This window comes from Ambystoma mexicanum, chromosome 6p (genome assembly GCF_040938575.1).
Source record: "Ambystoma mexicanum isolate Mex_15411 chromosome 6p, UKY_AmexF1_1, whole genome shotgun sequence".
Lineage (NCBI taxonomy): Eukaryota > Metazoa > Chordata > Amphibia > Caudata > Ambystomatidae > Ambystoma > Ambystoma mexicanum.
Window position 1 is genome coordinate 165,784,343 of NC_090935.1, and position 25,989 is coordinate 165,810,331.

General features: G+C 43.2%; 1 protein-coding gene across 18 annotated transcripts in view; it reads right to left on the reverse strand.

Annotated features, from left to right (window-relative positions):
* Positions 1–25,989, reverse strand: part of CELF4 (CUGBP Elav-like family member 4) — a 1,533,185-nt gene that overhangs the window by 50,274 nt on the left and 1,456,922 nt on the right. For 14 of the 18 annotated variants that reach the window (XR_011280603.1, XR_011280605.1, XR_011280604.1 and 11 more), the window contains one exon: positions 24,959–25,124. The exons of the other annotated variants lie outside the window; for them this stretch is intronic. Coding sequence is in view for 11 of the 14 variants with exons in the window: in XM_069626869.1 (XP_069482970.1) it covers positions 24,997–25,124 (128 nt within the window). In the remaining 3 variants the exon portion in view is untranslated. The remainder of the gene's footprint in view (positions 1–24,958; positions 25,125–25,989) is intronic. 18 annotated transcript variants of the gene reach the window in all.

The window sequence follows — 25,989 nt, forward strand, 5'->3', positions numbered from 1 at the left end:
CACTGGGCTACTTGCAGGGGGCCGAAGTAATGCTCTTTGCACTTCACTTGTGTATAAGTGCTTTACAAATAAACAATTACAATTGCAATCTTGTAGGAAGGTGATCCATAAGAATCCTGCTGAGCTCTGCCACAGTGAAGGCTTTGGTGCCAAGCGGCATCATTGTGGCGTGATCAGAATGCCTGTACACCATTTATCACTCTCATTAATGCCAGAGGAACCTCTGAGGATGTTGCCTTCTTCCCCGGCTGCTGGCAAAACCTGCTCCAGCTCAGAGCATCTTCTATTTAATCAACACCTTGAACTAGAGGGGCTGCTGCGTTCTAGATAATCCAGTGGGATTTTAACTTGATGCAGACTAGACATGGGAGGCAGTGGGATAGTTGGATGTGGCAGCAAGGTTTCTGCATTTTCATTGCTCATTGGTGAGGCAAGCACCTGTCTCAGGAATGTTTGTCAGGAGACCAGGGTGGAGGCGCAGGGGCCTGTGCTCTGGCTGCCAATGTGCAAGAGGTTCAGGTAGGCGATAAGAAGGTTATAAGGCGGCAAGAGTGCTTATGATCTAGCAGGCTATCTGATATTTCATTTGTACTGACTGTATGAACGCGAGCTCACAATCAATGTAGGGACCCAGAGACTTGGTGTTGGAGGAGAGGGTCGAGCTGAAGTCATCGTGGTGCATGTTGGCATGCCAGTGCTCAGTTTGGCGCTCATTCTTGGCTCACGTAAGGATCATCCGAGGTTGGATAGGATCCAGTTTGATATATGAGTGCGGACATGCATGCTTGAAACTGGCCAAGCATTTTCCGGGGCAGTGTATTTCTCCGATTGACGACATGTTGAGGTAGAGCTATGTGTCATCAGGGTGCTGGCGTGGGCCGATGTGACACATTGCTCAGACAGGAGGACCTCCAGCGATTCTACATAGGCCTACAAGATCATTTGATAATGAATGTAGCCTTTAGAAGGCCACACTAGACCAGGAGGAGACGGCTTTGGGGGTTTCCCCAGCAATGTGTTTGCCTATTGGATAGGAACAATGGGAACCCACTGAATACAGTTCTTGGGATGCCCATGTGAGAGGAAAGTGTGGTGAGCAGAGCTTGGTGGCATCTGCATCCTCCTCCAGCAATGTAGCAATAGCGGGCGACATGTTGACACCTTGGATTTGGGAATATTCCACTCAGACACCATGGTGTTGCTGAGTATTATCTGAGATCAGTGACATACTTTTCAAAAAGAGTTCGAACTGCCATACCTTAAAAGGATTCAAACCCCTATTTGAAGAGCTCATTTTATAAGAACACTTGTTTGGCTCGCCTCAGCTTCAATGTATGCTTGGAATGATTTGAGGAACCCTCTAGTTGTGTGATTGGTCGGATAATTGTACTAAAGGCACTCCATGTATAATAATAATAATAATAATGTATGACTGTTGTCATAAATGGAGATTGTATGTCGCCCTTCTGAAGGCGCACTTGCATGGGCTATTTCATCGTAGCGTCACAGAGCTTGAGAGGCAGAGCATGCCACCTGTTCAGGCCCCCGCCGGCTCACTCATTTCTTTGATTCCTTACTTTTTAAACATTATTAGCAGTTGGGACCCCACCAATGAGCGAATCCCTGCTCTAAACACCTTCATTTCTCTCACAGACCACATCTCCCGGTTGCATCCATCAACTCCCTGTCTCCTTCGGGGAATCACCCCCCGAAAAAAGAACCTGACTTGAACCCCCGCACTCCTCACATATGTATGTCTCGGTTGCATTGCTCTTAAGACACTGCCCTAGCTGCAAAACAATCCCACTAGTCTAAACCCTAGTTTAGTGATTTTTGCTGTAACTATTTGATCTTCTCATTATTTTTAATTAATTATAATCACTGCTCACTCCTTTATAGGAATTATGTTGAATTCAATTGTCCATTTTGAGGAGATAACATTTTAGATTGTTAACTTTTCAATTTTACTCCAAAATACGCTACACATTCTAAAAGACGATGTTTTGTGCCATTCATTAATGTAAAGGTACTAAAAACTGTGAAAGTAACAAAGATAATAGTGATGTTGTTTCACTTAATGTCTTCCATGTAAATGTGCTGTTTTTTTATTTCATTGTCCACAAGACCTTCTGGGGCCTGGGGCCTCAATACCTTCAACTCTATCTTCCTAAATATCTTCCATCTCAAGCTCTTCACTCATCCGCCTCCAACTCCCTCAGGGTAATTTGCTTCTCTGAGCAATGAGTTGGTGATAGATCTCTTTCTTCGGCTTGGGTTTCCCACTGGAATAGCCTCCCTGCCTCCCTGAAACTTGAGGAGAACCATCTCTGGTTCCGGAAGCACAACAAGACCTTCCTCTTTGCTTCTGCTTTCTCTCCTCCTATCCCCTGTTGAACTCCTGACTGAAACTGCACTAGTCTCCTGGCTATCCTCTGTTCTTGGGTCCAGGTCCCCTTCCTGCCAGTGTGCACACCTGCATTGCCCCCCCTGGCAACCCTTGCAATCTGGGGCTGTTTCTGTATCCCTGTAGCCCCTACCAGCACTTGACACCAGCTGGCAGCACTTCTTATTTATTGTTCCTATTTATTGTTTACACTTATTTACTGTCTACCCTAACTACTGCACTTCCCCTCCCCCTCACACTTTTCTCCTCCCTACCTCCCCTGCACTTGCTCGATCTCAATGTTCACCTGGTCTAGTAAGATCGTTGTCTGTCATCCCTGTGTTCCCCCTCACTTGCCTCATTGCTCCTTGAAACACTTGTGTATAGGTGTGTTATAAATGCCATATCATATCAATATGTATCTATATTCTTAATGTGTTAAAACATTTTAAGATGTTGCTAAATTTTCAATGTAATGATTTTGTGGCAAAAAAAAGTAATCAGGATTTGGTATTGCAGGGGTGTTGGGGTCTGGCCAACTCCACTTTGATGGATGCTTATGGTCTCGTGCAGAAGCGATGTGGACTAGCAGTTCGGGCTGGACTGCACCTTTTGGGGTAGGACCAAGCCTGAGTTGCATATGGTTTTTCCCCTTCTGTAATGGTTTGGCAGGCTGAACAACGATGGTCTGGAGGTTTGCCCAGAGCTTTGCCCGTGGTTATGATTAATTCAAAACCTTCCAGCCATCACCTTTCCGTTTTGCTAACTCCACTTTGAAAAATCACAATTTAGGAAGGGAGATATCTGGAGATTGAGTTTTGAGCGGCATACATTGAAAAGGGTTATAGTAAGAAGAGTCCCACAATGCCAACCTTCTTCGCTCGCAGCTCCGATAGTTAGCCTTAAGTAGTAATCTCAAGCCATCTTGGAGAAGTTGTCCAGAGCAATCCGGGGGCAATGATGCTATAAGGATGGCAAGGATTTACTGATGTAAGGGAGCCCTAGGGGCATGGCACAGGGATGCAAACTGGTTTCAAGGTCAGTACTAGACAATAATGGGCCTCTTTACGACTTTGCGGCATCCTGGCGGTAAATCTGCCAGGATACTGGCAAATGCTACTACTGTTTCCACCACTCAGTCCGGCGGCATTGCTGCCGGAATATGAGTGCTGAAGTGACGGTGTAAATCCCCATTCATGGAGTTCCAGAGAACTCCATGGGGGGGGGGGGTTGCCGTCATTACCAGCAGTTGCAGTGCCGATGATTTTTTGCCGGTAAGGTGTCTGCCTTACCTCCAGCTTATCGCTGGAGGTAACTCAGGTGCCTCACCAGCAAACCAGTAGTCGGCCAGCCTTTTAATGAGACCAAATGTCTCCTGCTTGACCATCATGACTATGGTCCCGTACTACGGTATGCTGCGTACCTTAACCTTATTGGTGGACTATTGCTTTGGCAAACTGGAGCAGATATTGATACATTACTACAATATCTTGGTACTTGGCCACAGCACCTACTCCTGCTTCCACCACACAGGCTCTTCACTGGCGGACGGTGTCTCTTATCATACTGTGAGTGCTACTGATTCCCTCTATACCAAGTTTACACTCGGTATTCATTCATGATCAGTGCTTTTGGGCGCGCTGAGTTCCTCCAAACTTGTCAATCTTCTCCAGAAATTCGTCTGAAAAAGGTCGAAGTCACCCAGGGGACAAGTAATAGGGTCATTTGAGAGGAGGTAGCTCCTGCCATCCCCACAGAGTGCTATAGAAGAAGTTTTCAACCACTATTGGGGTGCTGCCGGGGCAAAGAGGCCATGTGGAGCAGTGGGGGGTACTGGCGTGCTTTTTATCAGTGGCTGTCATATATTTGCTGGAACTTTTGGAGAAGTTTGTCTGGCCATAAATATGGCATTTTATCCTATTTGATAAATAAGCACCTTTGTGTTTCGTCAGAAGTTATGATACCAACTATGAGCCACACTTAGAGACAACTATGTTTGTTTCTATTCTGCGATATACAAATAATTATGATTATTATTCCAACACCATTTCTCACAAAAGTTCGAATTCGGGGTGTACAGCTATATAAATGAACTATGACGCCCTACCTGCCAGATAAATGCCTGGTGACAGTAAGGGAGACACAGGAGAAAGCTGAAGGCCACACATTTATGAGTTACAATTCAAAACTGTGTTGCCTTTCCAAGTCTACACAACTGTTTCATTGACTTAACCTTGTAAGTGCGTCCTACTTGCATAGACATGCATAATAGCCCGGCAGTTATTGCCGCCTCCCACAGCTCCATGAGCACAGACAGGCCGTAATGCAATATTCAAATGGGCGGGGGTCAAAGTGTACAAAAAAGTACTGGAGCTATATCCCCCCACCCTCCCCCTGCATTGGCCAGCTCCCCACCATCCTCATACCCAAAATTACTATGCCCAGTACAAACCCCATACCCAGGTTGTGCTTTTCCTCCACTCCACCCCGTCCCCCCACTTCCACTCCTCCACACAGTGCAAGGACATGCGTCTTGAACGACCACATTTACTTTGTCATTGTCCCCCAGAGCACGCAGCTTCATGCACCATCCCCATTCCAATGAGCCACCATTCACACCTCTTAAGGGACAGGCCCAGGGCTATGGCCGCCTCCTGCCCTCCCACCCATTTCCTGCACACACAGCTGTGCTTACAGCAATTACACAGTAATCGTGCTTAATTGCATAAGGGATGTGAGGATGATTGTGGTGAGGGGCTCAGAAAGGTATCAAGCTAGTTCTTGCAAGATGTGACACTGTTCACAGCAGGACCCCGGTTCGAATCCCCAGTAGGGGATGAATGAAAAAAATACACTGAGCAGCCTTTGTGCACAGGTGGCTTTCTGAGTCCCATCCCCCTGCAATCCAAAATGATACCTTTCCTCTCTCTTGGAGACCTGTGCCTTTTTTTATATGGACAAGAGGTATCCCTGTCTGGGTCTTCTGTGCAGTGCGATTTGCAAACCATTCCATAAGGAGATTCTCCTGGAATATGGTGCAAGGAGGTCTGCTTTAGTATAAACTGGGTGGGGTGTGGTACGAAGGAGTGTGTGGGGTTCCGGTGGAGACAGTATAGTTTGAACACTTACTATTATTATTATTTGGGTATTTATTGAGCGTAAACCTAGATTTTGAATGCAAATAAGCCCTTTTCAGAATGACAGTGGTAGCTGCTGGATGGGGTTGGATCACTGCTCCATACGGCCATGGGACAAACCGGCCAATCGAGCAAGGCCCAACCATTTTGGATTGCGGTAAATTTTATACATTTATACCCAGGGCATTCTTAACATTGACATGGGCTCCATCTACTGGCCTTGTGGACTGTGCAGTGACGTGGCAGAACCCTCCTTCTCTTGCGGCTCTCCTGCCGGCTCTGAATCAATGCAGTATTTATCCGGCCAAACTTCGGCTCACTACGGCAGCCACGGCAGTAATTGGAATTTTGTATCCACACAGTAATTTGGCACTGACATTATGGATCGCTACAGTGCGAGTACTAATAACTAGAGTTTCACTCCACTGCAGTGACTAATGAATAGAGCCAAATAAGATACAGCAGTGTCCTAGGAGTATGGTCTCATCTCAGCGCGATGACTAACGAGCGCCGCGCGGGCAGAGGACGCTAGGACTGCAGTGTCTTATGACTAGGGGTTCGTTGCGTGACAATGCAGTATCAAGCCACTGGGCTCCTCATTATATGCTGCTGCTGTGGTATTTTTATGACAGGGGCACTGCAATGTCTTACTGTAATGCTGTGTTTTATTGTGGCCTATTAGAAGATCTTATGAATGGCTTAGCTTAGCCCTGAACTACACCTTGCAGCAAACTCTGTTAACCTCAAATTACCTGTACAGCGCTCCGTTCCATCCTAGCTAGGATTCACGCTAAATAAAACCACATAGAAATCAAAATTCAGATGCCATAGTATGGTAGGCCGCATCCTATGCTGGAAGCACGTCTGTACAGCGAGTAGTCGCGGTGTGCCTTCAAAGGTACGTTCTAGAACACTTCTTCGCAGCAGTGCTGCACTGTGTATAACGGCTCTTTATTGTGTAGATTTGATACACATGTCCGATTCGGATCTACATGATTACCGCGCAGCGGGAAATAGCAAATCTGAAAATATTTAATCAAAACTGGTGCGCAGGGATCACATAGTTCGCGGTCGCCGACATCCTGCTTATCCTACCCCTCCCCCTACTTACCCTTTCGGTGGCACACAAAGAAGTGTTCTGCCGACTCTTTGCTATCCCTGCACCGCAGGGTCCCTTTTTCATTTTTTTCCATTTTCTTTTCTTTATTGTCCCCCGCTTCCAATAGCATGGAAACGGGAGGCACCCCTCCATCCCCCATAACCCATAATGCTGAACAGGGGGAGCGGGGTATACCCCCTTAAACCCTGCTCCCCATGTTCGGCATTATGGGATCCGATCTTTGTGTGCAAGCCGAAGGCGCAGTAAATGCGCAATAAGCTTTTTTTCTCGCTATTTTCGGCCAATACGTCCCATTCTTATACAATGTATTATAGTGGCGTTTGGCCTATTTCTGAGCACTCCCATTTAGGAATATCAATAGTTAGAAACTTAATAGCCCAGAGAGACAATTTTCTTACTTGGAGAAGTCAGAATGATATATCCGGTTTTCCCCAATTAAAGGGTATTGCAATTTCGATAGAGGATTGCTGATGCAATCCACGACTATGTGTTCCTGTATTATATTGATGACATCTCCTTGAAAATACCTTCCTGTTTTAACTATTTACCTCCTGTTTGTGTCCTAGAAGAACCTGGTTAACTTTACACCAATAGCTCGAAGGATCTACGTATGACTACCCAATTGTTGTCCAACCAACATAGCTATGTGATAATAGTTAGATTTATTTATTTATGAATTTATATATACAGGGAGGAACAATGCTCTTTTAATCACAAGAGAACGTGCAATAGATAAGAACTCAGATTTGACAGAAAGCAGTGAGCTTCATACAATGGGGTGCTTTCGAATGACATTCTGACCAGGTTGTGAGGGCTAGGGGGGAGTACATGGAACAGTCACTGGGTTCAGTACATGTGTGGACATACATAGTTTAAGGACAGCCAATATTAGACATTTTTAAGCACGGGTAGGCGGTACGGCCGGCTGTGCTAGGGATGTGACCATGATGGATGAAGTGCTAGAGTGGAGGCAGAGGAAGTGAGGCATAGAGGCAGGTTAGAGGGTGGAGATTGTGTACGAAGGAGAAACGCAGCAGCTTGTGAAGACATAATGGGCCACAGAGAGTGCACACAAATATGTGGTTTGTATCTCATGCAGATGTTATAATTGCAGCACGCTAGACACTAGTGCCTCATTCAAAACAAAAGCGGCAGTGGCTGGACAGTTTGGAATGAATCTTAACCTCTGGCACACTGCTCTGTGCAACCTTCTAGACCATCGTTCTTTGCCTGCCAAGCCATCACAAAAGCGGAAGGCCCATATCCAAACCAGGCTTCATCCCACCCCAAAGGTGCCTAGTTCCCCTGAGGGAGCTACTGCTTACTCTAGGAAGCCCGATACCCAGAAGCTGCTTCTTGCTCCCGCTCATCACATCTTTATTTAATTAAGTGCCTACATTTGTGTAGCTGATCACTAGTGATTTACAAGGTTATCTTAGGTTGCACAGCATCTATTACCTTTGGGAACCTCAAGTACACAAATAATAATGGTAAAAGATGCAACACACAAAAGGACAAATGAAAACTAGAAAACAAACCATATTCAATTTCGAAATTCAGAATACAACAGAAAGGCGGTCCTTAAAACAATGTAGCAGCTGGATGAAGGGGGAAGGTTTGAGGCAACCAAGAGAAGTATTTTTGGGCAGTGGTTGGCATTACTCATGCCCCATTCGTTTAAGATGTTTTTTTTAAAAAAAGATCAGAAAAGGAACAGATGAGCAGTTTAGGGGTAAGGTGAGGGATTAGATTGATTATATTGATTGAGATATATGTAAACGCGCACGCAAGCACCCCAATCGAATCCTGGCGCCGTTGGAACATATCATCAGAACAGAAGTATAATCGCCAACACACATGATGGTGGTATTACATAGGTCAAATGGAAAACCTTATCTAAAAAGGTGCGTTTTTAGTCCTGCTCGAAATGTTAGGAGTGAGTTCACTTTCCTTAAATCCAGAGGGAGACTATGCCACAATCTGGTTTTTATCGGGTCTTATAAACTTAACTGACAGTTTATTTTGTATATTTTAAGCCATTCAATTTGATATTTTAGATTTTTAATTTTCCACATTCTTTTTACTATCAACATGTTCACAAAGGGCTCCAATTGGCACTTTTCATCTTTGTTCACCACCGCAAAACTATCAACACATTAGTTTGGAAAGCGCTGGTAGGACTTAAGGAATGCTCATTAATACCAATTCAGACTTTCCAGCAGTAAGTTCCTAATAATCTCTGCTAAAGTCAGGCCTACTGGTCCATGGATTACATGATCTGTCCTTTACTCAATGCTGGCATCCCCTCTCCCTTCCATCACTTGCTTGGAAAGCTAAGACGGTGCCCAGCGACCTTCAGGTAGAACCCCAAGCAGAGCCTATTCTGCACTTTAACTCCAGGACATAAAAAAAACAAAATAGTGGCGTATTTGTAACACCCATTAGTCAGGCACCTATAGGCATTACAGTTTGGGGCGAGTGCTAAATAAATGGTCATTAATGTAGGGCAGAGGTCTGCAACCTGCGATGCTCTAGATGTTTTGGACTACAACCCCCAATATTACTTACCGTTAACTATGAAGGTTAGGGCTGATGGGAGTTGCAGTCCAAAGCATCTGGTGACCCTAAGGTTGCAGAACCCTGATTTAGGGTCTTCAAGCCTGCCACATTAGCCAAATGCACTCCATATTTTCAGACCATCTACAGAAAATATGCCGATATATATATATATATATCTCCCTCTCTCTCTCCCTCTCCCTCCCTCTCCCTCTCTCTCCCTCTCTACCTCTCCCTCTCTTTCTCTCTCTCTCTCTGCACTGTTTGTCTTTCCCTACTTCTCTGCATCTTTCTATGTTGGTGAGAATCAGGTTGGTGAGAATCAGGTTGTCAGGTGCTGGTTTGCTAAAGCAACCCCCAAATAAAGATATAAATAAGAGGATACGATATAGTGTCTACAGTGAATCTGACTCCGAGACACTGGCTATTCTGAGAGTCTCATAACTAGACTTGGCACATTTCGGATGATAGACAGATTTTACTAATTCAGAGCCTGGAGAAAGTGGACTATGCGTCTTAACTGTTGGGTGTATGATCCAAATGGGGTTGGAAGGATAGCAAGAATAGAGTTAAGTTATTATAAGAGATTATATAGAAATAAATCAGTTCTGACTAGAAATGTAGAAACTCAGTGGCTTTTTGGGCATATTATGAAAGCTCCTTATTACCTTACGAGACACCCTAAAGCACGCTTACGGGCAATAACAGCCACATTTTGTTCAAAAAGCCATGCTTTAATACTTATGCTTAATAAAAGTTAACAAATACAAATCTTAAGTAAAAGGTTTAATATTTCACTGGGTATAATTTTCACAAAAAACTAAACAAAGTTATGGTATGCTAGATATATTAGGGCAATTACGATACAGAAGTAAGATCCAATTGTTCCAAACGTGAACGACAGGCTATTAAATATTTGTGGGAATTTTAGGAAGCAAAGTCCTATGGCCTATGGGCGTGTGGCGCAGTGGAAAAGTTAAAATGAATAAATAGATAAATAAATAAATCCTCCTGAAGGAGGATCTGTGAACCGAAATATGTTGGGGAAACAATAGGACACGCAGGATTAAGAATTAAGGATTTCTTCACCTGAAGTTGTCTCCACATCCTAAGGAGAATTTTGTGTTGATCGAATTAACTTTTTGCTTTCTTTAATTGTCATATAATGAATGACTCACAGTAGAAATAGGCTGTTAGGGGAAGCATCAGTGTATTATTCATAACATAACTTTGTTTAATTAATTTTTGGGAACATTATACTCAGTCAAATATTAAACCTTTTACTTAATATTTTGAGTTGTTAACTTTTATTTAGTATAATTGTTAAGCAGGCCACTAACAACCCAAACTGTTACTAACAATCGACCCTCCACATACAACTCTCACATACTGCACTAAAGCAACCAGAACTCCTCAGCACAGCAAACCGCACACACTTCACAACACTGCAACAAGACATTGCGCACACAACCTTGCACAACACCACATGACGTAAGCCTCCGAATCTCGCACCCATACAGCGTGATGTCCTTCATATATATAGGTCTTGTGTATGTATAACCATTACATTACACTGGGGCTTTTTCTCAAAAAAGGCAAATGCGACTATTGATGGTGAAGGACTCACTGCCTCTCAGACCACAGAACACCTAAATCTAACTTTTGCTCATGTTTAGTGCCCAGAAGCAGCCAAGGTTTTTGTGTAGCACTGTAACTACCATAACTAAATAAAGGAAGCATACTTTCATAACTGCCCTGGATGGTTCTGGATTGTTTTTTGATAGCCACTAGATTTTATTTCTAGCTCCAGGGTGGGAGTGGCGAAGTGGAGTGTTTTGATGCATTCTTCGAACCAGGGATGGCCTTGCATTACAGTATGCTGAGGAGCTATAGTCCTTGTGCACCTTCTCGCCGTCTCTATTAAGAGCCTCAGCCCTGAGCCGGATTAGCTGCCTCCCTCAACAGCCTGCACATCATTGGGCTTCATTTTTCGTTTGCCGCTGCTGTCAGGTGGAAGTGTTGGCAATTTCTTCCCATTTAGGCCAAGATGAAGCTGGGGAAAGTGTTTTCAGCTGAGAAAACACTTTCCACTCTTTGTTCTTCAAGCCGCATTATCGCTTAGGCCCGCTTATCCCACATTCACTTCCGGTTTTTGGATACCTTCACGTATTGTGAAGATGATAGTGAAGTAGCACCGGAAATAGCCCATCACAAAACAAATTAATATAATCAGCCAATCAGAGGCCGGCATTCCGAAATGTGGTGCAGGGTCCCACCTCGGAAGCACAAGGCCACAACCGAGTCATTAATCCAGGGACATTTATTTATCTATTTTTCATTTGTAAAGCCCTCCAAACCCTAGGGCATCAAGGCGCTGGTTACAGAAGTAGACACGTAGGTGCAGGGTGGAAGAGCACAAGCGTCAGAAGGATGTTGATCCTTGCGTGAAGAACACATGTCGGCAGTGCAGGGTCACTTTTCAGAAGTGCAAAGTCACTTTGAACCATGCAAAAAATAATTCCATGAATCGGGCCCAAGGTCTTGAGTTGTTGCCGGCAAGCCCAGTAAGATAGTTCTGCTCATAACAGCACACAACACCTGCACTTGTGATTCTCTGCATGGCCTATGACACCTAAAGGCACAGAAATGAGCCGGCAGCCGGCGTGGAATGCACCAAGATGCGCTGTCCTTTGGAGTAAAATCATACTACATTATTATTATATTGTTTTTTGAGCAGGGCCGCAACATGTTTTGAAACAAATTCTCCTGATGATTTGGTCTCGCAGAGAACCCCTCAAACTATCCACCCCCTGCATTCTGGAGGAATACGCCCTCGTTTTGACACCATTTTAGCATCACGCAGTGGAGAGCAGAGCTAAGGTGGTTAGCATAGCTCACTTAGTCAATGCATCAGCCGCAGGCTAGATCCAGCAGTTCACTAAGAAACAGTACTACAGAGGAATTGTATCTCCATTTACTGCAACCTTTGCAACCCGCCTAAAGAGATGGCATACTGGTGGTCGCCCGGATCCATGGGCAGTGTGTGCCACGCAGCAGGCCATCTAGGTACTTCCACACTTATCATTACTCTTTACAAAACACATTGCCATTCGTTTTTACACCCCATTTTATTGTACCGCCAATGTTTCCGTTTTTAATTTCCTTTTTATTAAAAATTAGTGGAATGCAAATTCTGGGGGGAAACCAACCCTATACCTCACCCCTAAAAAATGATCGGCCTTTCCCAATGTACTATCTACACTTTCTTTTAATTATGAATTTACTGGCGATCTTAATTCTGCACTGAAAAATATGTGCCGTGAATATTTTGCAATGAAATCACTGGGTACCGGCCAGCCCTATTGCTCCTAGATTTTGAAAGCAGCAAAGTTGGTGTTATTCCCACAGGCAATTAATGGGACAGCACTAGAGCAGCAAGCATCTGGTCTATTAGGGGGCTCAAATAAATTCAGTGGCTGCAGCACGCATTGTGGGAGTGCGTTTAGAGTGCGTTTAGAGTGCGTTGAGAGTGCGCTTCCGCTGTGACCCGCTGCGGACTGGGCCCTCTGTGCTGTTCTGGATTACTACGATCTTCACCCAACACCAGCGGTCCAATCTTCACTTCTATTATGCTCTGTGTGGACTGTACGGGGTTGGCACTGCCTCTACCTTATACCTAAGAACTTGAATCCACAGAATTATTTTGTTAAATCAATCAGTTTCACTTTGTTTTCTCTCTATTTTCAACCATTTTCAACCATCGCCCCCATTTCCCACAACCACTGCATACACAACAGCGCGCGAGCATTTTGCATGCGCATTGTGGGACTGCGTTGAGAGTGCTGTTCCGCTCTTCAGCGGAGCAGCAAGCAGCTACTACTAACCCCGAGGTTTGCTATTAACATGTCGCTTTATAATCTAACTACAACTATGCCAGACAGGCAGCTTGTTTTCCAGCCAAGCATTATCTCCAACCCAAGAACCTGCTGTACAAGCAACATTGCCCACTAGACCAAGGAAACTAAAAGCCATCGATCCAAATCGCTAACGGGCGATATCAGGCAATGTTATCAACCCGGAAAGTGATGTACCACTCTCGCAGCGAGGGCAGCACTTCCTATTACTATTACTATTACTCGTATTGCTGTACCATCAAATCCCATGCAACCTCCCCACTTCACATCTGTAACTGAGTCTTCAATAGCCACACACAACTACCAGCACGTAACTCATGCTGAATTAATGGCTTGCCAGACGCAGATGAGCGAGCTCGCCCATAACCATGAAGACGTTATGCATGTGCCTACCACAGCGCAAATGTCATCTCCCCAAATCATTGAGGCCATAATTCATACAATTGATAACTCATAAGTACCACCAAGACTTTATTCGCAAATTGTGAAAAAGTCTCGATGCAAGCTCCAATCAATCCTCCCCACGCTCAAGTTCACCACCCTATACCTCAATCTTGATCCCACATGCTGGATCGATTGTGGGTGCTGCAGATGCAATCTTCCAATTTCCTAGCACTGATCATACCATTTATGAAACACAAGCCGACGTCCTTATAAGCAAGCCTCCTCCAAATCTATCGAATTCGCCCATCTTGTATCCTAAATCAGCGAATTCAACATTGAAATCTTGTTTCTTCCCCAATGTCCTATGTAAAACCTACCCGAAACCCTCATTTGGGCTGATTCACCCCCCAATCATTTGTACGAAACAACCTTACCTGCAATTAATACCGGCATTAACAGTCTAACCAAAAACTTTGAGACATTAGAAAAAGAATGTAACCAGCATACATCTCTACTGACCTTACTATCGTCTAAAGTAGACTGGCTGGCAGCTGCAATGTCACATCATGGACATGCATGTCTAAAAACACAACCCAACCCCTATTGCTGTCCCTACTCAATGTGAAAACTCTAGAGGGGGGAAACAGACTATTGTGACCCTCGGGGTAGGTTCTCAGACAAGTGATGTAATAGAAATTTCGACTCAAAGTGCTACTTCTGCGCGCCGTGTCCTCTCTCCATCGGCTAGCAGAAGAGAGGTCACTGAACCAGAAAAAGAACAAGAACCATTATTTGATCTGTTTCAGCCACAGAAACACAAACAAAAATCCAGACAAAGCCCCAATATCAAAAAACAAAGAACCAGCCCCTTGAAGCTAGAGCAATTACTAGCAAATCTAAAACATTAATTTAATCATTGACCACTCCAGTACGTACTGCAACTTCCAATGTTCCATCTAAAACTGTTACACATCCTGTAGTTGACAGTATGCAGTCGATTGTTGAAATACAGATACAAAACCCTGCCAGCACAGCGGTCTCCTAATTAACCCCCCGAAAGAACAGGAGGAGGAGGATAATGAAGAACTATTGAACTTTTCAACATATTCCATTACTTCCCTCCCTCCAACAAGTGAAGTACAAGAATCCTTGCATCATCCATTTCCTTCAGAGAATGTTGGAGAGGATAAACAAATTATAAAAACAGAGTTTAACTCTAGGATGACCACCCTAACTTCTTATCTATCGAACAAAAAAGATCTATAGTACCTAAACAATTTACTAGTAGCACACACAATGCTGATAATAGAGAACACTCCAATGCTTACCAATGCTCGAATAAAGAATACCCGCGGACATCTGCCTCGCCCTGTGAGGGAGCGTGTAGGTGGCCCTCCAAAAGATGTTAGTTCCAATTGTTCCAAATCTAATTGCAGGAATGATTATCATACTAGCAATTAGCCACTTAAACATTCAGACACATTAATGTTAACAATGATAAACAGGCAAAGAGCTGATCCATTCCCAATCAACCAACATTACAAACTGCATTCAAGACTATACCTAACTCAAAACTGATACAATCTCAAGATATCCAACAAAACTCAAAGATGGACACTATGCTTATCCATGCCGTCACAGATTGTTCCGGATTTACTTTGGAACACAAAGGATAAACTACAACATCATGGTTGTGATTTACATCTAGAAAAACCAACAAATGTATCAAAAACGAGAGAGAAACTCCATCCCAGGCACTCCATAGCTGACTCGCTGCAAGGTCTTACATTTGAACCCCTTTTTATTAATTGGGAATGGCATTGAGGCCAGTTAGCCTGTGAAGTTTATTTTAAAGATGTACCTTCAGAAGCAGGTCAACCAACATAAGTGTGGCTGAAAAAAGCCTTTCAGGAAACAAATCATAAAAATAAAATGCTAACACCAAGATACTATGTCAAACCGGAGCCTCAGGATGGCTTTATGGCACACCAGAGGCTTTAAACATTTGCTTCATCATATCAGAAAGATGTCTCTAGCGTAATTTGATATTATTATTTTACAGGAAACATGGATAACCACCCATCCCATATGGCCTAGCTATGAGATTTCCTGGGTTCCGGCCATGAAACAGGCCAGAGGGAGACCCTCGGTAGGCATGCGAACAGCTGTAAAATTGGATCTGGGTATTACAGTAATGGCATGGGCTTCACTGCACCCTGGTATCCAATTAACGAAATGATCCTCACTAAATCCATTATTCCCCATGGGCCTTCATGCAGCTATCCTGAATCTATATTGGAATTTTAGTAGCTATTTCGGATGACACATTCTTTGACATGATAAATGAAATGTTTGACCTGATTGCACATGACATGAATATTCCTACAACAATAATTGTTGGAGATTTGCATATCAGCTGCATTTCCATGACAAATAGTGTGCTCTAAAACAGAGCGGTCAGATGGTTAAACCTAATGACCGCAAGGAACTGTGCAATGTTAAATGGCACAGTGGAAGGAGATATAGCTCTGGCGCCTAGGTGGAATATAGAATCGTCACGTTCCATATTGGATTATGTTTTTATCTCAGCATTCTCCATTAATAAAATCCAAGCCTTTGTAGTTGCTCCTACCTCAGCCAGTGACCATAACATATTACAAATCACTGGCCGCAATTGGAGCTCCCACAATGAGAATAATATACTTCCACTATTGCACTCTCAGAGGGTAGAAACAGGATAAAATTGACAACATCCACACTTGAAACCTTCTTAGTGCAACTACAGCATGATCTTAACTCCTCACTGCCATCTGCAAATGTATCTTATACAAAAACCTTGCATCTTTTTATTGAAAAATCCTATAAGGGACTTTTACTCACACGCATCCATACAACCCCACTATCCAAAACTTTGAAAACCCAGTTGCACAAAGATCTTAAAAACTTTACACTAGGGAGTCCCAGAGAAGAAATGAATTAAACTCTGCACGAATTACAAAAATACTCTTAAGCAATCTAAAATATAACAAATACAAAGGGATGGCGAACAAATGTTGGCAACCATTGCCAGTAAGTCGAGTGCTCAAATTTGGGGTTTACTCAAAAAGGTGAACCCCAATGCAACATCGTCCCTCCTTCTACATGCAGTAAGCGAACAAGCCTGGATATCCCACTTTTCTATTCTGATTGCTAAGTCTTCTCACCCTACCAATACTCCTCGGTTGGGTAAAAAGGATCTGACCATGTTAGTCTTTGACCTTGTGGACATTTCTCTGATAATCAACACACCGAGTGCTTCTAGAGCACCTGGCCCGGATGGGATATCTAACACCACTCTTAAAGCCCATCCTGACCAATGGGCTACCATTTTAGATACTATATTGTGACACATCTTAGTGACTGGTCTAATTCCTCATTCATGGAAACAATCCATTATCATTCCAGTTTTTAAAAAGGGGTACCCGCAATGATCCTATCAACTATCACCCAATTGCCCTGTTGGACATCCTGGGCAAAGTTTCCACTCGATTACTACTCCGAGCATTGAGTAAATGGCTCCAGGCAACGTCCTTGTTGGATCCACATCAAACTGGCTTTGTCAAAGGCTTGGGGACATCAGTCAACTTGCTTCTCCTGTCAGCTATGAAAAAGCAAGTTCTAATAATGAAAAAAAACATATATCTAGTGTTCATAGATTTCCAGGAAGCCTTTGACTCTATTTCGAGATATCGATTGTGGACAAAATTAATTGAAGCAGGCTGCCTTCCTTTTGTTCTAAATCTATTATATCAGTTCTACTCAAATACCTCTATTAAGATAAAATTAAATCAAGAGTTCCTACTATCTATGTCCATGCCCACATACTGTGGCCGTAAGCAAGGATGCATTTTAGCCTCCACCCTTTTTAATTTCTACATTAGAAACATAAACACACACTTCGAAATGCCTAGATCCTTGCCGCCTAAAATTGGTAACTGTCCTGTCTCTTGGCTTCTTTATGCTGATGACCTTGTTTTAATTGACCAGACCCCTATAGGCCTTCAGAGAAAGCTTAACACATTGGCATCCTATGCAGCAAATAATGGACTAGTAATTAACACTCAGAAATCAAATATCCTCATAGTGAACCCTGAAAAATGCAAGTCTTATTCGATTTTTAAGTAGGTAATTAGTCCCCTTCTGGTTGATATTATTCATGAATTTAAATACCTTGGTCAAAATATCAACAGCAACTCAGTCGACATGCCTTACAAAACAGAATTAAAGCTCAAAATGCAAACACTGACTTCCCAAGGTAAATTAATACAAAGGAAGTATGTGAAATGTTCTTGGCTACCTGCCATTAACGTTTATAAACAAAAGGCTGTGCCCATCATTACATATGGAGCTCAGGCCGAACTCCCAGAGGATCACCGAAAATGGGAATATTTAGAAGGTATATACTGAAAAAACATACTATCGCTCCCAAAAAAGTACGAGTATCCCTTGGTGCCATTGTAGCCTGGCATTCAATACCTTTGTTCGTGAAATGCCTAATGAACCAGATGTTTCAATGTAGCCCGATTCCAGTTTTTGCTTCAGCCCTTGAAGGGAAACAAGATAAATCTCTAGATACGTGGAAAACATATTGTATGACATGCATGGAGAGTGCCAACATCAATGAACAACTGCTCATAGACAATCCTGATTGTGCCAAAAGGAAATTGTGGCTCACTAATTGGTGCTTAACTTAGGACAAATGCGCTCAATATATCATTTTTAAAAATGGAAAATTCCGAATAAAATCGCTGCATCAACTTCCAAAATATCTAATGAAATTCCCTGACCACAAATAGGCCTGTTTCCTGAGTATAACACGCTTCAATCGGTGGCCCACAAGAGCTCAAATAGTGTCATGCTCGAAAGATACGAAACTTGTCAAATCATGTAGATTTCCTAACCACCTAAATCAAACTGAAACGTTAGAGCATCAATTTGTCGAATGCCCTAATCTATCCTCATTAAGGAAAGAATTTATTTACAAATATTTTGATGAATTTTCCATATTACCCCAAAAACAAATGTGGGTGCAGTATTAAGGCTGAACGTCCATAATGAAGCCAGTCAATCAAAAACCCTGGTGGGTGAAGACTTCACTAGAATCTAATCGAGTCAGACAATACTCTCTTGGGAAATCTGGTTGATTATACCAGATGTTCAGAAAATGTATCACCAAACATAGCTGTACATACTACACAGAACAACTATAAACTACTATTGTGAGCAATATTGCTCAGAACTGAGCTCTGTTACAAGCCATCATGGTGTTATCCATTGCATTGATTATAGTTAATTTTGAGTCCAAATGATCATACTAGAATGTGCATAACAAGAGCATCTTGTCCTTCTCGTACTCGCATTGTATACATTTACTATGTGGTAGTCGTCAGGAACTGATGCTTAACAATTTACATTTTACTAGTTTTATATCAATCATCGCAGCAAAAATGTACTAACCCTATTTTGCTTTTCTTAGGTTTCTTGTATTTTATCCTCTGACATGATTGTTTTAATCAAATGTAATGGATACTTAATAATTTGCAACTCACTACCTCCATATCAATTAACTTGGTGAAAATGTTTTACTCCTTTCTTTCTCTTATGTTTCTTGTATTTTTACTATGGCGCGTATTTTCTTTTAATCAAATCTATCACAAAAGTGTTTTAAATTGTATCTACTAATATGCATTGTTTGTTTAAGGACAATTATTCATTCTCCTATTCCTTAAATACTTATGTATCCATTTTATTCATTTGTAATAATGTTATATGATGATTTCTTCCGTTCCTATTTGAAAGGTTGTGATTCACAAACAAAACAAATAAAGAATTAATTAAAATAAAATCCAGTGGTTGTTTAGTGCAACATGGCTTCTAACTAAGAGTCATATGAGTTGAATGCTTGAGCTAAAAAAGAGCTGGGGGCACTGCCCGTGGTCAGGGCGGCACTCGCTACAGCAATACTGCCACAAAAACGAATTCCCTATTATAGAATCTTCCGCCTTCAACACGCTCATTTCAAACTGATCGTGGGCGGTCTTGAGGTGTTTTATTGGTGGCTGTTATTTATGTTTCGGATGCAGGCTAGATATTGCCCTGACATAGGTCCTTGGTGGTCCGAAATACTTTGACCTGTGCATTTTAATACATCACGACACTGTTTGACCATCATTAAGATTGCCAGGTTGGAGTTTAATATACTCTTTGAAATATTATGTTGTATAAAATCATTTTAATGTGGAATGAGTTTTTGTGGAAGTATAGCCGTAAGAGGTGAAGCCTTAACCACGGCAATGTGCCTGCGTCTTTCTGAGATTGTAATTGGAGGATCTTTTGCAGGATAATCTTTAAGGGACTTGCACCCTATTATTTGCTTTCTTAAAGAAGTACAATTGTTGTGAATTTTGTTAATAATTAGTGGTGTCCAGGCACATCCCAGAATTTCAATGCCTGAGCTCCCAATGCTGTAGACACTTTGGGGTCTGACCGACGGTGAAAGTACGACTGATCAAACTGAAATGGGATAGTCACTCCTCTATTGCCCAGAAGCCTTTCAGGACTTTGTTATAATTTAAAGCATTTGCAATGTATTAATGTAATCTTCCGATTAACCAGACGTTCTATCTAAATTCGATCAAAGAAGGTAGGATAATTAGGCTTAGCCATAAGCCTCTGGCAAGTCCCACATCCGGTTTATGGATGTCAGTGAAAGCGGATGCTTTGGGGGAAAACCTCTATACACTGGCCCAGCTGTAGCAGACAGGGTGTTTGGATGGGTATGTTATGGGGTGAGAATATGGCTTTAACGCTCCGGCAGGGGTTGGACATGACTGCTAATAGCCTATCAGACCGAGTCATAGTAGGCCCAAGCAAAATGAGGGCCTCGGCGAGGGCTGTGGGCCATTACCACCCATGTCCGATCCCTGCCGGGGCATGAAAGCCGTATGCACCCTGGAGTTAATCCGGGGTGCGAATGGCTTTCTTTTTTTCCTTCATAGATTGGCTACCATAAGCGACTCCCATCTTCGATGGAAAAAAAATGAATCGAAGATGGCTGCCACCATCAGGTAAACGGACTATGTTCCTTTTTCATTTCTATGGCGGTGGCAGGAGTGGAAGGTGCGACAGACCGGAGCATAAAGCTCAGTTACGGCTCGTAAATTGGGAGGGAAGAAAGAAGAGAGGGGGTGGAGATGAGGTTTGGATTGTTTTGGGGAGTTGGGAGGTGGGAAGGCAACAGGGAGATGCTCACTTTTACCTCCCCATTTCACAAAAAAATTAAAAAATGGCGCCACCTGGGGAAGGGCTCTTGGGGCTGGCACAGCGGGCAGGGAATGTGTCTTCTCGCCCGCTGTTCCAGCCATCTGATTGGCTGAGCGCTCTTCCCCGGCTGAAAGTTTTGAGGTGCAAGGTCTCGGTATGACTTATCATGGGAAAAGTCAGGTTTTGTGTAAATGTGGATCGTCTCGCGAAGTGGAGAGGACCAAACTGATGACCAAAGCATGTCCTCTTGGAATATCCTGTTGGAAGGGATGGAAAGACCTATGATACCTGAAATGGGACATATGGTTTACTTGCCTTAACAGATAGAGAGGATTCATAATACAGCCTCGGGCTGGAGACATACATGTCATGGGTTCCTACTGAAATGTCCATACCCTGTACAGAGACTGATGTCCGCCCGCATAACTGTGATGAGGTGCAATGACCACTAATATCTCCCAGAATGCCTCTGACTGGGCCTTATGGTACGATGCTTACCCAGCCAACAATGTAACCCACTTAATCCCAAGGGAATAAAGGAGAACACGTACATTTTTATAACAAACACTGTGTTTGAACCTCAGTCCTCCCACCCCCAAGGCTCTTATGTTCTGCATCAATGTGTATATGCTTTCTCAAAAACATAACATTTAGATTTTTTCTTTTGTATAAATATAATACATAATGCATATATCAAGTCTATCAATAAGTATCAGCTGGACAATCTAAGCGCCTTTTGAGACTGGCCTAGGGTTTACTCGGTGCTCTGTTTGGGTGTAGATGTATTTATTGACTTGGCCTGTGCAACATGTAGTGAGTAGTTTGTTACTGATGATAATAAAAGTGCATATATAGAAGAACCAGTGTCATATGCCCACCTAGCACTTCTCTCTCTCTCCCTTTCTTTCACTTTCTCTAACCCTCCCTCTCTTAAGTTCGCTCACTGTGTCTCACCCTATCTCTCTTCCTAAGCAGGAGAGAGACATTTTGTCAGTTGTGTGTTTCCTAAAGCCTCCCGAGCCAGTGCTGACAGCTGCACAAGCAGAGGAAAACACACAGATATCTTGGGGCAATTATTTATGTGAACTAACACTGTAAACTGGCAGAAGCTGTGTTCAATGCTCATTTTAATGATCACTTCTATATATAGTTGAGTCATAATATGAATGTTGAAATTGTCTTATTTAGATATTATCAACACCTAGAATAACCAAATTAATTATTTTCTGATAGAAGAGTATCATTCCAAGATGCACAGTCTGGTACACTCCTAATTAGCTCTTTTGAAATATTTCTATGGGGAAGGGGAAGGGTGCAAATACAAGCACTGAGGGTTTCAGCCTACTTTGCATGAAATCAAAGAGAATTGTGGGAGCATACGAATCACTACATGTGATTAAATTTGGCACAGATATAAGTAATAGAACCGTTGCATGTTTGAATCGCTAAGTACATGATGCACACTGGGCTTCATTCTCATTGTATCTTGCACAACATTCACCCTAACTTTAAAAGGTTTGTTACATTGAATGATATATATTGATTAGAACAGCATCTGGCTTCCGTGTTCTGAATTCTAGCTATGCCTCATGGTAAAGATGAATGCAAACATGACCCATTGCCCTTGCTAAAGCCATCCTACGAGAATATATGTATAATAAAAATACTGGGAGCAGCATATATTTAATTGGATTGCATATAAGTTGTATGAAGGTAAAACTACTATTTGTATAATGTTATTGCGTGAATTGATTGCCTTTCAATACAACAATCACTGCATAACATCGACAGGGACAGCCAGTTCTATGAAGGCCTCATTGTAAAATGTGAAAGCTGCCCTCTGGGCTGAAATATAATTGAAGCTTTTTGCTAATAAGAATAAGGAGAAGACACATGGTCTCCAATGTGTAGAAATGCAAAAATAGACCGACTGGCTGAGAAATAGAAACTGCAGCAGAACACAACCAGTCCTCTTCCCCAAACATGTACTAGTCTGCAAGTCAACATTCAAATCGATTGAGGTGGTGCATTGAAAGGGATCTACAAAGCACAGCACAGCATGATTTATGTTTTTTGGTATATTACGCTCCCAGGATATTCTGGAAAAGAAGGATGCGTAAGAATAAGGGCTTAGGTCAGGAGCAAAGTGTCCTTGCACTGCAAAATAAACTTTGAACCAGGCATAATGCACAGAGCGAAGCAAAGTGACTTTGCGCTGCAAAAGTACTCTTTGCACCACACTAAAGGGGCCTAATTCACACAAAAGCTTATGTAGTGCAGGCTTTTTTGTGTGAATGTAGGCCCATATAATACAGCACAAAGAGCACCTTTGCAATGCAAAGTCACTTTGCTCCACGAATGATGCACAGTGCAACAGTGTTTTGCAGTGCCAAACGTTCTGTGAACTAGGCCCTTTGTTAAACCCGGCCATTACACTGGCAGGATGATTTGGGAGCGGACCTGCAGGGTTTGCCACACAGTGCATGGGATTCAGAAAAGGTGCAGGAAAATGTATGATGTTGAAATAGCAAATCACAGCACAGCCAACATGAATTTAAGCTGTGGTTACGGTGAATTCGTTTTGGGCATCCTTAAAAGTAATGCGGTAATGGTAAAATGGGCAGTATTTCTGAATAGAGACTGATTCACCACACTGCATATTCATGAATTTAGTCCCCTTTAAAAACCAAAAACCGCTTTTCATAATACCTCCATGAAATGTCCACCCGTACCCAAAGGAGTCCTATCGGGCTCCATAATTGAGAATGACCGAAATCCTAAATACTGTGGTAAATTATGGTAACAACAATTTCCAAAGAGAATACTGCAAAACCTATGATGTGGACCTTTGTTTCCGAGAAATAGATGGGGTTCTGGTTTCACTTTTCGATTGTAGTTATGAGGCCATCACCGATCACTGCACAAGAGCATGGGTGTAATTTTAGGGGATGGACAGGGGGATGACCCCCCCTACTTTTGTGGCACACCATTTTGTCCCACTCATTTGGCAGGGGCCCCTTTTATATAGATGCATTGGTCCCCCCCAACATTTTCCTAAGGCTTTCGCTGGACTCTCCTATCACCGAAGCATTAGTGTACAAATGCTGTCTGGAGTGGAAGCTACTCTTAGCCTGATGCCTGCTGTGTGATGACCCACCTGCCTTGTAAATTGTACATGCAACCAAGAGGGGCAAGCAATGGGTAGAGAGGATAAGTTGTATACTTTAGTCATGGCTGTGTTTTTGAATATTTGCATTTCTGATCCATTCAGCTGTCTAGTGAAAGTGTGAAAATCTCCATCAGAACACGTAGACTATTGACCAATGCACTTGCTCGGGTTGCGATACAATGAGAGTTTTAGGGAATTTGAAGAGATGTGAAGATACACCGTAATTAAATTATACGTTGCCTTGGCTATAGATCCTGGTGGCGTATGTGGTGCGTGTCGTGTTTTTGGCCTCATGCAAGCTTGCCTCTTCAAACGGACAATACGAAATTGAGCATATTCACAAAAGTGATAACAAAGCCTAACCGGGTTTACACACATGAATGTATTTGCCCGTTTCACTGGATTTACAAAGTGTAGGCATCAATCACGAGGTTCTTCTTCCGAATGCCTTGAGGAAGCTCATGGCTGGAAGAAACATGCCAGCTTCTTAGACCCAATGACCAGGACGGGGGATACGCTTGAAATCTGACTGCAGACATGAACCTAGTGCATCAAGGCCAACACCAGGAGGTGTACTTCAACATGCATAAGAGCTACAAGGTCAAGACAGCTGGGCTGATAAGCGTTAAGGATCCTGTGCATGCACGTAACACACCCTTGTATATAGCAAATCTGTACATGTCACCAGATCCCCTTTGTTTGGGCCTTGCATCTACTTTGATGAGTTCCTTGTGTGAATTTCCTCTCCCTGCTGTCAGTGGTTGTTAAGGGACTTACTTGCACATGTTTCCCCTTGTCCCTTTCTGAACGTGTTCTCGCCTCTCTACCTTACTTTCCCTTCTCTGCTGCACTGTTGTTTTGGGGGAGTTGGCAAGTAAGCGAGCGCGTATGAGGCCTTCCAGAGGAGAGAGAGCGTGCATTCAGTGTCCCTGCGTATTTGTTCGCTAAGCCCTCCGCGGTCCCAGGCGGCCGCCAATCCTCCCGCGCAGTTACCTGTGCTAGTCCTTGTTTCCAGCGACTTCCGCAACATCTCAGTAAGGGCGGTTGGCATCCTTCGGCCGTTTCAGCTGCACCTTCAGCCTCTTCATGCCAATCTGGAAGCCATTCATAGCCTGGATGGCAGCTTGGGCACTGGCAGGATTGTCAAAACTCACAAAACCTGTCAAAACACGATGCAAGGCGGGGTTTAACAAGCCGAAGGCCAGCAGAGCACAACACGTATAGTGAGATAGTAAGGATGAACATGTGCAGGTGGGAGGAGGGGTAAAGGAGAGCAGCGATGGTTGCCAATGGGGGTGGCGGGGGCGGGGGGGTCACATGTCGCAGAATCATAGGAAGCAGCACCCAGCCTCGGACAATTTAGAATCTGTGCTCACCAGGAATACCCTGGACAAACCTGGTATCTCGCTTGCAAGAAAATAGAATGCTGACAAAATTACTGGGGGGTGTTCCCCATACTGCTGTCAAACCTGTCCAGAGTGCCCTTGCCACCCCATGCATAGCAGATTCTCAAACTATGGCGTGTTTTTCTAAACACATTATTTAAATAAATACTCCTCTTCATATCCTACAGGCCGTTCATCTTGTAACTTTTGAAGGCAAGGCCAATTTTAAATATGCCAGGCCATTGCTGGCTAAATCAGCCCGGATGTGCTTAGTTGCGGAAACAGGAAAAAGCAATTGATGTCAGGTAAGTGCCAGCCCTCCCTCCCGTGAGCTTCTGCTCTCTGGGTTCGCCTGAACTTTAGGGATGCGCACTCAGTGAAGTGGTACTTCTCTTCTCCAGCGCCTTCTTGCTTATGGGTTTAGTGAGTTTAAGAAATGCATAAATAAATAAATAAGTACAGAATGATCTCCCCTGGCTGTACTACGATGGCAAACCCTGGTGGGCCTGCACAGGATAGCATGATCTATTTTGTCTGCACTTTTTACTCCAAATGAACAGTCTTGCTCGTTTTTATTCAGTGTGTGTAGGTGTGTGTGCATGTGTGAATAACAAAAAGCCTTGTTATGTTTAAGGCGGT